This window comes from Salvia splendens, chromosome 12 (genome assembly GCF_004379255.2).
Source record: "Salvia splendens isolate huo1 chromosome 12, SspV2, whole genome shotgun sequence".
NCBI classification, from domain to species: domain Eukaryota; kingdom Viridiplantae; phylum Streptophyta; class Magnoliopsida; order Lamiales; family Lamiaceae; genus Salvia; species Salvia splendens.
The window spans coordinates 27,992,562-28,007,812 of NC_056043.1; the positions used below are offsets into that span (position 1 = coordinate 27,992,562).

At 37.9% G+C, this 15,251-nt stretch overlaps 1 protein-coding gene across 5 annotated transcripts; it reads left to right on the forward strand.

Moving 5' to 3' along the window:
- Positions 1-7,334: 7,334 nt before the first annotated feature.
- LOC121758358 (MACPF domain-containing protein At4g24290-like) lies at positions 7,335-15,249 on the forward strand. Of its 5 annotated transcripts, none has more exons than XM_042153769.1 (8): positions 7,335-8,331; positions 8,625-8,863; positions 9,562-9,763; positions 10,859-10,933; positions 11,034-11,220; positions 11,842-12,008; positions 14,169-14,217; positions 14,316-14,453. In XM_042153769.1, the coding sequence occupies exons 1-8, from the start codon at positions 8,080-8,082 to the stop codon at positions 14,324-14,326; spliced, it is 1,182 nt and encodes a 393-aa protein (XP_042009703.1). In that variant the 5' UTR covers positions 7,335-8,079; the 3' UTR covers positions 14,327-14,453. The 5 variants fall into 5 exon arrangements, with proteins under 5 accessions (XP_042009703.1, XP_042009699.1, XP_042009701.1 ...); XM_042153766.1 differs by having other exon boundaries at positions 7,374-7,494; positions 7,828-8,331; positions 14,169-15,249; XM_042153765.1 differs by having other exon boundaries at positions 7,351-8,331; positions 14,169-15,249.
- The last annotated feature ends 2 nt before the right edge of the window (positions 15,250-15,251 follow it).

A 15,251-nucleotide genomic window follows, 5' to 3' on the forward strand; every position in this document is an offset into this window, starting at 1 on the left:
CGAACGAGTTGCCGCCGGCGGCGGCGGATGGCTCCGGTAGAATCGCGACACGATGGCGATGGAGATGATGATTCCGTTGATTAGGATGTGCAAATACGGCGGCCTCAGCCATGGCAGAATCAACAACAATATAAGTCGGAACTATATTCAATATACGTGGGAATCTTGAAAGAAACTCATTGAATATTTAATATATTAATTTAGAATTAATATGAATGGTTAGTCAACGTTTGATTTGGAATGAAATATTAATTGGATTAATATTTTATAATTTTATATTAATTTAGAATTAATATAAATAATTAAATCCACATTTAATTAGAGAATAAAATTTGATTTTATTCATTGAGCATTATTTGATATCCTATGTGATAAGCATGCTATTTGATTTATGCTTATTTATTTTTTAACTATAGTAGTTAGAGACCGTTTTATTGTCTGGGTAGACGGCGCCCAGTATGTGTAGTCCGTGTTATACTATGTCTGGGTAGGCGGCGCCCAGTATTTGTAGTCCGTGTTATACCCAGTAATTGTTTGAAATTTAATATTGGATATTATATTCACAAAACTAGTATCACACTTTTCCCCATAAAATATAAGTCTTGTTTTGAAACAAATGCATCGTCCATCATAATTGTTTGATGTTCCTAGCCTTTTCGACCACGAGTTTTACGCCAAAGTGTTTACTCTAAATCTACAAGGCCTAGGCTTATTCATAGATGCATGGTTGGCATCGTGTGATGGGATTGACTTACTTAAATTGTTTAGTGACGCCAAAGCGACCTAAATAGTTTATGGATGCATATTAATTGGATTAATAAACCAAGAATTGCAAAATAGTTGTTGCAATTGGCTTGGAGGCATACCTTGTGATATTATTGTAGTGATCAGCCAAAGCAGGGGCTGCAATAATATAGACTTGGATCTTGGACCACTAAAATTTATATTTGATATAAATTCGTATTTTATGTTTGGGGGACATAATATATGTCAAAATTAGTGGGAGCTAATCAATAAAATAAGCCCTTGTTTGATTAGTGATGCGAATGTGATCTTTGCATGCTTTTCTGATTTGCTTTCGTTTTATTTTCTGTTCAGATAATATGTCAAACTTATCTTATGAGTGTATGATGGAAACAAACAAATTGACTAGGTCAAATTTCACGGAGTGGCAGAGAGACTGCCCAAAACTTAAGGCACAAGGTGCAATGAGTGGGAGCTCAGCTATGTTTGTCATTGAGATAAATATGTCTATGAATAACTCACAATCCTGGGTATTGGATACCGCTTGTGGTTCACACATTTGTAATAATGTGCAAGGTTTAATTGACAGCAGGAAAGTGAGGCCTGGGGAAGTAGACCTACGTGTTGGAAATGGAGCAAAAGTTGCTGCCGAACGCGTGGGAACTTATAGATTAGATCTTCCCTCAGGACATAGACTAGATTTACATAATTGTTATTTTGTTCCAGTTATTTCAAAGAATATTATTTCCATTCCGATGTTGGACATCGAAGGTTTTTCATTCCATTTTGCAAACAGCAGATGCTCGTTTTCTAATAATGGATTGTTTTATGGAAATGCCTCTTTAGAGAATGGATTAAATATGCTTGAATGCAAACGGGATATTCTCAATGTGCAAAATAAAAGACTTAAGCTATGCAATACGGATAATGCTACTTATCTTTGACATTGTAGACTTGGTCATATCAATGAGAAAAGGATAGCGAGATTGAGAAAGTTAGACTATCTAAATTCATTTGATTTTGAATCATATGGTGCTTGTGAATTCTGTCTCAAAGGAAAGATGACTAATAAGCCACTTTCTGGGAAAGGGGTGCGTGCTAATGATGTGCTAGAGTTGATCCACACAGATGTGTGCGGACCGTTTCCAACTCAAGCAAAAGGTGGTTATTCGTACTTCATTACTTTCACTGATGATTTGACAAGGTATGGATATGTGTATCTTATGAAACACAAATCTGAGGCCTTTGAGAAATTTATAGAGTTTAAGTGTGAAGTTGAGAAACAACTTGGGAAAGGTATAAAAACTCTTCGATCAGATCGAGGATGGGAATACTTGAGCCGAGAATTTCTTGATTACTTGAAATCGCATGGAATTCAGTCGGACTGGACACCTCCTGGTACACCACAAATGAATGGAGTATCTGAAAGGAGAAACCGAACACTATTAGATATGGTTCGATCCATGATGAGTTTAGCTAGTCTTCCTTTATTTCTCTGGGGTCATGCTTTATTGACTGCTATTTACATTCTGAATAGAGTTCCATCTAAATCAGTTGAGAAAACACCATATGAGTTATGGTATGGCAAAAAGCCTTGTCTTAACTATATGCGGACCTGGGGTTGTCCAGCTTTTGTTAAGAAACAAATGACTGATAAGTTGGAATCTAAAAGTGAGAAGTGTTACTTTGTGGGATATCCTAAACAAACTAGGGGATACGATTTCTACTGTCCTGAAAATCACAAGGTGATAACATCAAGGAATGTGACGTTCCTTGAAGACAGTTATGTCTGCAAGGAACAAGGTCAAAATACAGTAGATCTTGAAGAAATTCAAGAACCACAAGTTAACAATGAGGATGATGTATTGTCAAATGGTTTGAACAATAACTCAGTGGGAGTTTTTGATGATCTATTGGGAGGGGAAAATACTATTAAAGGAGACCTTAGAGGGACTCTCGAAGAACCTCCTCAAGACAATGAGATGCATCAAATACAAGATGATACAATAGTTGCATCACCTCTACCTCAAGAAGATCATAGTGATATTCCTGGGCCTACTCACAATCAGAATGAACAGCCCGAGCCAGAAGGAAACCAACTCAATAGGCCTAGAAGGATTCGTCGTGCACCTGAGAGACTGAATCTAATGGTTGAGAACCAAGATGATGAAGTTGATTTAGAAGATGATGAGCCTAAGACCTATACCGAGGCGGTGTCGGACACCGATCGAGAGAAGTGGCTTGAAGCCTTGATATCTGAAATGGACTCGATGTACTTCAACTTAGTCTGGAAACTAGTTGACTTGCCAGATGGGGTTTACCCCATAGGTTGCAAATGGATCTTCAAAAAGAAGAGAGATGCAGATGGCAAAGTACAAACCTACAAGGCTAGGTTAGTGGCAAAGGGTTATAGTCAGCGCGAAGGCATTGACTATGATGAAACCTTTTCGCCAGTTGCTAAGATCAAGTCCATTAGGATATTACTTGCAATTGCTGCATACTACAATTTCGACATTTGGCAAATAGATGTCAAAACCGCATATCTCAATGGAGAATTAGAAGGCGATGTCTATATGACACAGGCAGAAGGTTTTGTATCGAAAGAAAGGCCGAATGCAGTGTGCAAGCTAAAGAAGTCCATCTATGGACTTAAGCAAGCTTCGAGGAGTTGGAATATTTGTTTTGACAGAACAATCAAATCGTTTGGTTTCGTCAGAAGCAAAGAGGATCCATGTGTTTATAGTAAACGCGAAAATGGAAACGTCGTATACCTTATCATATATGTTGATGACATCTTGATTATGGGAAGCGATCGTTCCATGATGCAATCCGTGAAAGAATGGTTGTCTAGTTCCTTTATGATGAAGGATCTGGGTGATGCTTCCTACATCCTTGGAATCAAGATCTATCGAGATAGACCGAATAGGATGTTGGGATTATCACAATCCACTTACATAGACAAGTTGCTAAGGCGCTTCTCAATGGAGAATTCTAAGAAAGGCTTTCTTCCTATGGGACATGGCATTGTATTGTCAAAGAATGATTGTCCTTCTAATGACAAAGAAAGAGACAACATGAAAAGGATCCCGTATGCTTCGGCAATAGGATCTATTATGTATGCCATGATTTCTACTAGGCCAGATGTGGCCTATGCGCTTAGCATGACAGGCAGATTTCAGCAAAATCCCGGTGAAGAACATTGGAAAACTGTTAAGACTATTCTTAAGTACCTTAGAAGGACTAAAGAATATTTCTTAGTCTATGGTGGACAACCAGAGTTATCAGTTACTGGGTACACTGATGCTAGTTTCCAAACAGACCATGACGACTATAAGTCTCAGTCTGGATATGTTTTTGTCCTCAATGGTGGAGCAGTGAGTTGGAATAGTTCCAAACAAGGTACAACTGCCGATTCCACCACTGAAGCCGAGTATATTGCTGCATCTGAAGCTGCCAAAGAAGTTGTTGCTTTGTTAGAGTTCGTTAAAGAACTGGGTGTCATTCCGAGTGCCAATAGTGCAATACCTTTGTATTGTGACAACACTGGTGCTGTTGCGCAAGCAAAAGAACCCAGAGCTACGAACAGAAACAAGCATGTTCCCAGAAGATATCATCTGATCAGAGAAATAATTGAAAGAGGCGACATAAAATTAGAAAGAGTACCCACTGATGATAACTTGGCTGATCCTTTCACCAAACCGTTATGTATAGCAAAACACAACAAGCACTTTGAGAGCTTAGGTGTTATGCATGTTGGTAGATGGCTTTGAATCAGTGGGAGTTACAGTTTTATATGTCTTAGAAACATTTTGTGTTGAGACAATATTACTTGATCACATTATATGAAAATTTTATTTCCTATGGGTTTTGTGTACTTATTGGAATAATTGTTTTAAATGTTTGATTTTATTCTAAATATTTGTTCCCTTGAATTATGACTGTCGTTAATGGTGTGAGACATTAATGATATAGTATAATTCTAAAATAGCCCTAGCCAATGATCATCAAGAATGGGATATTGATGATATGTCATAGGTTAGCATGGGGTTTGCATCACATTCTTCGAGAATGTAGTTGTTCTCACAACTATGAGATATAAGATACTCGTGATGGACACATGGTATACTTTGGAGAGTATTGGTATACCCTACTATTAAACTGTTTTGTTAAGTGTCTACAGTTTATTAGTACATGAAGTATGTAATAGTCCTTGGATCTGAGGTCATTACGCATTTTGTTTGTTGAGTGGTGTGCTTTGACCTTGTACAACGCTTTGCCTCCCCTCGGAGGATTAAGACACGGACTTGTGTTGGGTACATCATAAGATAAATGGAAATGGTAGTTGAGCCAAAAATGAGATTCATTCCTTGATTAGAATTTCGAGAGAACACTCAAATTCTCTATATTACTTGACCATTAAGTCATTGGCCAATGCAAAGATATATTCGATTAAAGTAATTGAATATGATCGAATGGGTCATTTAATAAAGATGAGATAAAATGATTGAGCTATTTGGATGACACATGACAAATCTTAGGCTCAATCGGGTGGTTCGTGAATGAAAGGATATTACTATAAACTTTGTGTAAAGGCTTGTTTACCGAATTCACGTAAACGTCCGTCATATATCGAGCTACGCTGCCAACGCACTCTAGGAGTTTTGTGCAGACTTCGATTAGATCGTCGTCGATAATGGGGGCCTAAAGGGTCACACTATAAGTGTATTTTGATCCGCTCAAGGGTACAAAGTTGGAACTGCGTATTATATCTAATGCTAGTCCAAGTGGGAGATTGAAAGGATATGGGCTAGATTAGATTAATATGGATTAAATAATTATAGTTGGGCTACAATTATATTTAGTCCATAAGCCCAACAATCATGAAACCCTAATGACTCTTTGTCTATATAATGGTCATTTATTCTCCATTGTGGGGGATGAGAAATATCGTAACATTAGAGAGAAAATACGTAAAGCTTTTGTAGAGAATTCCTAGCTTTCTCTATAGAGCGATTGTACCGAGGAATTGTTCCTGCATCGGATCAGAATACACGTGGACCTCGATAGTAGTGGATTCAACTTGCAGGACACAATCGTAGAAGAAAACACAACAACAAGTAAGATTTAGTTCCGTTGTGTTTTACATGCTCAACTTGCAATATGATTATGAATCTAGATATGTTATTCTTGTCTGCAATTTCCGCTGCGCTCATTAGATTAATACAAGAATTACTAACACGCACCTCCAATGGACCTCAACCAGCCGATGTATGAGGGTGAAAGCTCCGTCACACCGATGTCCTCCTGGCGTCCCATTGGCAACAAAGCTGTGAAGAACAAGGGCAAGGCGAAGGCGACGACCTCACAGAACCCGGCCCCGACCCCAGCCCCGACTTCGGCTGCGACACATGCCTACGGGGACTTGGTGAGGGTCGCCACGCAGAGGACGTTGTTGGACACGTACAACGCCCTCAGGCAGTGCGACGACCCGGATGAAGCCCAATACCTCACCAAGATGATCGATGCTCTCCAGCGCCAGTTGGGAATGCTTTATACCAGCCTTTTTATCTGTAGTGCACTTGTTTTTTATTTCCACTCTTGTAACTTTTTTTTTAAATTAAGTAAATGCAGGATTTGCCTTTAATTATGGTGCTTTTTTATTTATTTTGCTTGACATATTTGCAAACATAAAAATTTAATATAAAATAGTAGTTAAAATTATAGGGCATTCCACTACAGATGGATGGGTAAGAGCATAAAATACTGATGTGGCGGAGGGTATGACGCCTCATTGTGGATGCTCTAAAATGCTTACGGAATTAGTTAGTGTTTCATAGAACTCTTGAAGGAAATGATGTATGTACAATTTTAGAAGTCCTCATTGTGGATGCTCTAAGATGCTTACGGAATTAGTTGGTGTTTGATAGAACTCTTGAACGAAATGATGTATGTACAATTTTAGAAGTCGAATTAGAAACTGGTGCAGTGGTGGTGCAATAAAACGAAAAATAATTTTCAAGTTTAGTGGCGAAGCCACATGCGCTCCGGGTGCCTGTGCCATTGTCCCCCCACCAATTTAAGTGGTATACAAAATTAAATACATGCTTGGTTGAGATAGTTGCATATTTTGCCGCATAACTTGAAGTGTTCGAATCCCCATTTGTTTCGAATTCTTGCATATTTTGTGGTTTTTAGTTTCAGAAACCTCCTTTTTGTTTGCTTCCTATATGTTTGTTTTAGTTTCATCGTGGATAACACATGTATGATGATAGTATGTATGGTAGTATATGTTTGTTTTAGTTTCATCGTGGAGTTATTCGAATGGAATTTAATAATACTAATAAACTTGAAACAAACCAAAATTTGAAAAAAAACTTATATTTTGATTTAGTTTGAATTGGATAAATTATACTTGATCACCCCTAATTCTATGGGGCTTTGAATCTATATTCTATTTTGGATCTCTATATTAAACGGAACCTAAACACCTTTAATCTAATCACTGTATTCACTTTGAAGTTTTAAATTTATACTACTAAATGAAACAGTATCTGAATAATTTCATTTCGATACAGTTCAAAATTTAAAAATGCATAGCTCAATTAGTACTAATAAAGCATATTTTGAAATGAAATTATGTCCACCCCAAATACGGATAATCGTACACCTGTATTAAGTTAGAAGAAGCTCCCGTCTTCCTCTAGATCTGAGCTTCAGTTCAACCTCACTGCGAAAATCTTGGGTTTCAAGGTTAGGAACTCTAGCTAGCTAGGTTTTGAATCGCCAATTTTGCAGCTCGCGCTGTTGATTTTATTTTTTATTTTTAAAGTTCTGCTGTGCCGAATCCCCTACGTTGTTCCAGTGGAATAGCTAAATTTCTTTTTGACTCTGATTTTCGCTGTCCAAGACTTGGATGCTCGAAAACTGTTGAGCAATAATCACAGAGCTTGTGAAATATCTTGCTGTGGAAATCGTGCTCAAATAAGAAAAAATTATATATTTATGTATGTATGTATCTGTTACTGCGTAGTCAAACTTCGTTGGGAGTTTCGAGCTGAATCGTGCGTTGTTGAGAAATTCCAGGTTGATACTGGAAGGTTTGGTTCATGGAAGTTTGGAGCTTAACTTATTGAAACTGTTAAGTCTTCGGAAGCTGCAATTCGTGCATTGCTTTCAGTTGATCCAAGACATTAGTATATATGCCCTGCACGTTTTTGAGAAATTTTAGTTGTGATTCGGGTTTGTTTGATTACTTGCTTGCTTAATTTGATTGTGAAACGGATCAAGTAGTTAGAGATATGTGGGGTTTGAGATAAGAAAGCGAGTGTGTGAAAGATGGCGCTTAAGCTTCCTGCTGCAGAAGCAGCTAAGGTGGCTATTCAGTCGATTGGCCGTGGATATGATATTTCCTTGGATCTTAGACTAAAGTATTGTAAGGGAGATTCACATATGATGGAGATTAACGAGGATCAGTGCCGGGAGATTATTCTTCCAGGTGGAACCTCAGTTGCTGGTGTTTCAAAATCAATCAAATGCGATAAAGGAGAGCGGACACGATTTCGTTCTGACGTTCTGACTTTCCAGCAGGTTGCTTACATAGTTACATTCTGATTTTTTTTGTTTGTTCAGTATATATTCATTTGTGTTATAGATGCATTTAATTGATTTGGCCCTTTCTATAAAGAACTTTGTGATCTGAGCTATGAAATGACAGTTATTTGGCTGTTGAAGATGTGCGTATATGTGATACACTTCTTTAGTCATACCATCCATTGTCTGGTTCTTTGCTAACACTTATGTCATGATGTTCACTGTTCAGCTTATACTGTATCTATGTTCGGGTATATCAAAAAATAACCTATACCTTCACATTCCCCCAGATGTCAGAGCAATTAAATCAAGAGCTGTCATTGACGGGAAAAATTCCTTCAGGGCTCTTCAATGCAATGTTTGAGTTTTCTGGTTGTTGGCAGAAAGACGCAGCATACACCAAAACTCTCGCTTTTGATGGTATGTTTATAACACTGTATACGGTTGCACTAGAAAAGTCTCAGATGGTGCTTAAGGATCATGTGAAGAGAGAAGTTCCATCATCATGGGAGCCTGCAGCGTTGGCAAGGTATACCTTGGGGTTGCCTTCTTTAAAACACTTTAGTTAACTACTCTACTATTGCTTGAATCTCTCCTGACCTATAGGATGCTTGCATGCCTACGCTTTAATGTCTACATGCATAAGAAGTCTCTAGTAAATTCATTATCCTCCTTTTATCCACAATATATAACATCTACTTAAAGGAGGGGTAGCGATTTGAGTCAACAACAATACAGACCATCCATTTAGGTTATAACAAATTTAAGCAAGAGATTTTTTCATGAAGATTGAAGACATGAATACTGAGTTCCTGACATGTGGTGAAGTCCTACTTTCTGGCTTTATTTTCTACTTTTGCTAGGATAACACGAACTGGACACCCAGCGATTCATCTGGAAATTTTGAGCATGCATCAATTCTCCTTTATAGTTATGGATTTGTTCCTTCGTCTAGTCATTTGGAGGGTACTGAAAGTACACCCAAACTCTCAAGCAAATAGAGTCTCACTTTTAGTTGTAGGTCAATATTTGGTTTTACTCATTTGCCAGCTCATTAGTTCTGCTTTAACAAGTGAGTAGTTCAAGTAGGTGTTGTTTAGCTATAGTAAGATTAAGTAGTCATTTCTGAGATACCAAATACTAATAACATATATGCTACCTGCTCATTTCTGAGTGTTGCAGTTATTTGTAAATGATACTGCTGTTGCTGAACTCCCTTTTTGTCAGGTTTATTAGCAAGTTTGGGACTCACATCATTGTGGGTGTAAAGATGGGCGGGAAGGATGTAATTTACATGAAACAGCAGCATTCCTCATCACTTCAACCCGCTGATGTGCAGAAGAGATTGAAGGTGATGGCAGATAAGAGGTTCTTAGATGCAAATGGACAAAGTGAACTGGGTTCGGAGCAAGTATACCAGTCTGAGAAGGTTTGAACAAATTTTAGTTTTTTCACTTATAATCTACAAAAATATCCAATTCTAAACTAACCGTGTAGCGAAAAAACAACCTTAATATCAAATTGCATACTCGGCACTACTTTCAAACTGCACAACTTTGACTCCACTTTTTGATTTTGGTGCAAATTAAGTATGGTCCTTTTTTGATGATCATCTGACGTGCCCAACATTTTTATTTTCTGTTCATATACATACCATTCGGAATACGTGCCCGCATGAAAAGAAGGTTGGCCACGTCAAATCCGACCACCAGAAAAGCATGCTTAAACTAAACCAAAATCAAAAGTGGTGTTAAATTTGTGAAAGTTTTCACATTGAATTTGCATTTTGGTGTGAATATTTTGGTGCAATAACATAAACCTTGCATGTATTTATGTGATTCATATTGGGTTCATTTCAGCTGACACTGATTAAATTCTATGAGAATTGAGAAATAAATTAATCAAAGTACAGTTCCTGAATTGATGTTTCTTGGCTAAATTAGTTTTCATCTAAAGGAATATATAGGAAGCTTGGTGCTTATTTCCTTTCTAATTTACGCGGCAATATCACAGAGTGAACATCACTGCAGTAGTTCTTCATTACTGTCTATCAAACAGCATCAATTGAAACCAGTTTATCTTTATGGCATCCATCCTCGAGAATGTGCAGCTCCTTCCCTTAATAGGTTATTAGGTTTATGTTGCCCTCTAAATAGTGTCTTTGGTTATTCCATATTATCGGTGTCTTAAGCAATTAGATTATTATATCCCCATCTTTTCAGTGCCATGTACTCTTCCATTGATTGAAGTTTCTTCTTTCCTTCTCTCTCTTAAAGATTGTAATATGAATTCTTATCGTTAAATTGCCACATCCAGTTGGTTTGGTCTTATTTGCTTTTCCTTCATGGCACTGTTTCTGATGGATAGTTTATATTACCCATACCAAGCAAAGTCATAGGATAGCTTTGACTCCTGTTGCTTAGGTGATAGATAGTTTCTCCATTATTGTCTAGTTTCGTTGATTGATCCACTCTTTGTTTACTTGTATGTTTTTTGGTCCATATATATATTTTTTCTTCTTCAGTTTGAAACGAAGGAGACACGGACACGGCTCAGGTTTGCAGATACTGGCACATCAAGTTCGTATGCATATAAAGATGTACAGTTTTATTCTTTCATGCCGCAACCTCTAGTTTTTAGCTTTACTTTTAGTCTCTTACAGAAATATATTTCTTACTTTTCATTTTGCTGAATGATAGGATATTGTTAGCATGTGCAAAAGGAGAGGTGGAAGTGATAGCACAAATTTGAACCATCAGGAGTGGCTACAAACAGTTTTGAAGGAGCCTGATGTTATTTCTATGTCCTTTATCCCAATAACATCCCTACTAAATGGTGTTTCAGGAAGTGGCTATTTGAGTCATGCAATTAATCTTTATTTGCGCTGTGAGTGATCTATTATGCTTTTATTTATATTTTTTAATTTCAATTATAGTTACTCTGAAAGAAAATAGAGTCTCCTTGGAATGGTTCTCTTTTTCTTTTCGTAGGGCGCAGGGGCAGCATGATAAGCATATAGTTAGGAAACCCTTACTTAATCCAAAACCATGGTCAAGGTAAAGGGTTGACTCCCCCACTCGTATGCTATTCCACACTTCCATGTGGAATCGCTGTGGGATTTGTATTCCTCTTTCGAAGTGGATGTCCATGGATGACACACACTGGGTGGCAAACCCAAAGCCACTGTCCCACAATCCATTTGGTACCCCTTGGGCCCACATTTTCAGTAGCACCCCTTGGTAGCCCCTTTCTGTAGGCCGTCTGTATCCACGTTCATACACCAATTGATAAGCATATAAGTTAGGGAGCTCTCACTTAACCCAAAACTTGACCCCCACTTATATGCTATTCCACACCTCCATGTGGAAACGATGTGGGATTCGTATCACAACATATCACAGCAATCAGCTTCATGTATTAGGACTCTCACTATGAAAAATGCTTGTCTGAAGCATTTTTCATCATCTTGTTCTTCCTTTTTTAAGGAAAAACTTTTCATGTATGCAGATAAGCCACCAATTGAAGAACTCCATCAGTTTCTGGAGTTCCAGCTTCCTAGGCAATGGGCACCTGTATTCAGTGATCTTCCTCTTGGTCCTCAGCGAAGACAGCAAAACACAACCTCCCTGCAGTTTAGTCTTATGGGCCCCAAACTTTTTATAAATGCTACAGCGGTAAAGCTTCTTTTTCCTAATTATTTTCTGCCTCTAGTTTCAGTGAGACTTTGAGTTTGTGCCACTGGTAGCCTATCTATAATTATGCAGTGTAAATTGCATTTAATGGAAAAGATTTACTGTTAAAGGTCAGAAGTTACGATCCTCTCATAACAAAACCGTTGGTTCTCACTTGCAGTGGGAATTAGAACATGAATTAAGCAAAGTGTTGCTGGACAAGTTGGACATTTCATAGTTCCTTGGTGTAGTTGGACTCCTCTTTATACACCTACAGAACTAGTTTTCCTTTGCCCTCACCATCTATTATTTTCTGTTAAGCGCTAATCGCTATGCAGTCACATCTTTTACAGATTTAAGATTTTAAAATTTCATTCTCAGGTAACTAAGATATTAAAAAATATAAAGTCATATCTGTCGTCTATATGTATTAATGTTTGGTTGGGGGGGGGGGAGTGAAAATATAGATACGGTAGGTTTTTTTTTTGACATGTTGCTGATCTATCACAATTGAGAATTTAGTACTCAAATTCTTGATTTAATTACATTTTGATGGAATGAAATTATTATACTGATTTAGGGAACAAATGTTAGGGGCTACTTGGGGTTTAGGGTAAGGGCACACACACACACACACACACACACAAACGCACGCGCACACACACACACACAACACCACATATACACACCCATACACACACATGCACACATACGCACACCAACACATGCACACACACACACCACCACCATATATGCACACACACACAACCATCACATGTACACAACACCACACCCACACACACACACACAAGATAAATCAATTAAACTAATACTTACTTACTTAGACAAATTGAAATACAATAAAATATTGAGTAGCTAGAGAATCACATATGATCTGGTAGCTAGTTTTTTTAGGGTCAGTTCGTGAATTTTAAGTGACAACCTTATCTATCATACATGAAAAATATTTGGCAAACATATTTTTGAATAAACATTTTTTTTGGTATAATCAACATATTAATTATTCATATTTCATTCTATTCCATTCCTATTTTATTTGTAGTTACCAAGCATGTGAATGGAATCAATCAAGGAATAACAATTCCATTCCCTTTGTATTCCTTGTGCTTACCAAGCATAAGAATGGAATGGAATGGGGATTTCATTCCATTCTTGCGCTTGGTGAATGTAAGGTTTACAAATGGAATGGAATTGTTATTCCTTGATTGATTTCATTCATATGCTTGGTAACTACAAATAATATAGGAATGGAATAAAATATGAATAATTAATATGTTGATTCTATAAAAAAATATTTATTCAAAAATATTTTGGATCATATTAATTTGTACTATACACGTAAATGAGTGTGTGCATGTGTTGATGTGTGTGCATATATGTGGTGGTGTGTGTGTGTGCTTGTGTGTGTGTATATATGTGCATGTGTTGCTGTGTGTATGTGTTGCTGTGATGTGTGTGTGTGCGCGCGTGTGTTTCTCTCTGTGTGGGTGTGTGTGTGTGTTTTGCTATGTGTGTGTTGCTGTGTGTGTGTGGGTGGGGGTTGTGTGTGTGAAATGGAATGGAATGGCCATTCCTTAGCTAAATGGAAGGAATGGCTATTCCCATGGGGAAGGGAATGGTGATTCTCAAGGAAAAAATGTCAAGCAAAGGAATGGAATGGAGGTAGGAGTGGCATTCCATTCCATCATACCAAGTAGCCCCTTGGTTGTTTTATGATTTTAGTATTCTTTTCCTTGTTTTTTACAACCTAGTTTTTTTTTCCATATGCATATTTGGGATTTATTTCCAGAACATAATCCGGCAAGTTTATCTTGCATGTGGTGTATGTACGAGGCTACGAGTTCATTCATTTAGCACTAGTTTCCTTCTTTCCCTGTTCCCCTCTCTGGAGAATGTTGGTTATTTACCTTTCTTAGTGAACTGGGAAAGGTTTCCGGTTGCTTTTTCCTTGCAAGCTGCAACTGGAAATAAAATGTGATGATATAATTCGGGACTGTATTATTTAAGGATTGGGTCAAGTAGTATTTTCAGCATGCTTAATGGTTACCAACTGTCTTCTTCTGCCCAAAAATGATAGTAGTATTCCTTATGTGCTCCCCTGAAATTTAACAACAGTTATTTCCATCTTAACTGTTATTTCAGGTTGATGTGGGTAAAAGACCTGTAACTGGTCTGAGATTGTATCTTGAAGGTAAAAGAAGCAACCGCTTGGCTATTCACTTGCAACACCTCTCCTCTCTTCCAAATATATTCCAACTTGAGGATGACCCGGGTGGCAATTTTCGCCAGGAATCATATGATCGGAGATATTATGAGAAAGTACAATGGAAAAACTTTTCCCATGTATGTACGGCTCCTGTTGAAACTGAAGATGAACTTTCCATAGTCACTGGAGCACAATTACAGGTTGGGAATTATGGATTTAAGAAGGTTCTTTTCCTCCGATTACGTTTCTCGACTGTTAAAGGAGCTGTTTCAGTTAAGTATCCAGAATGGGATGGATCCCCTGGGTTGGCACGTAAATCTGGACTTATTTCAACTCTAATTAGTCATCACTTCACAGCAGTCCAGAAACCACCTCCGCAGCCGGCTGATGTGAATATTAATTCTGCTGTGTACCCCGGGGGCCCTCCTGTTCCCATCCAAACTCCCAAACTCTTGAAGTTTGTTGATACGACAGAGATGACAAGAGGGCCACAGGAACCACCTGGCTATTGGGTTGTTTCTGGAGCAAGACTTGTAATTGAAAAGGGGAAGATCTCACTTAGGGTCAAGTATTCGTTACTTACTGCCATTCAGCCTGACGACGACGATGAACTGGAATAAGATTTGTATAATAACTTAGAAGTCGACCAATGACATATTGAAATGGACGGTTTTTATATCAGAGCGGCTGTATCCACCTCGAGACCTCACAGATGACGAGCCACAAAGTTCCATAGAGTAGAAGATTTCATGCCGGGGGCTGCGCATCCATTTTGAACTTGAGATGTTTCTTGTCCCTAACTTCCTAATCCATGTTGTATCAATATGGTTATTTTATGTAGATTCCACAATCAGGTTTTCTACATAAGCATTGTGGGAACGGTTCCCTAGTCGAGTAGGAAAGCATGCTGCAAGAGTAGAAAGTAGAATTATGTGTTGGCAGCTCGCATTTTTTGGTACTATTATGTAAGATGGTTTGTTTGTATAAGTTTGTTGCATACATTAAGAAGTTGCTGAATC

Coding starts and splice junctions, on each gene's coding strand:
- LOC121758358 (XM_042153765.1), top strand. CDS start 8,080: ATGGCGCTTAAGCTTCCTGCTGCAGAAGCAGCTAAGGTGGCTATTCAG. Junction 8,332..8,624: donor ACGTTCTGACTTTCCAGCAG/GTTGCTTACATA, acceptor ACATTCCCCCAG/ATGTCAGAGCAATTAAATCA. Junction 11,221..11,841: donor AATTAATCTTTATTTGCGCT/GTGAGTGATCTA, acceptor TCATGTATGCAG/ATAAGCCACCAATTGAAGAA.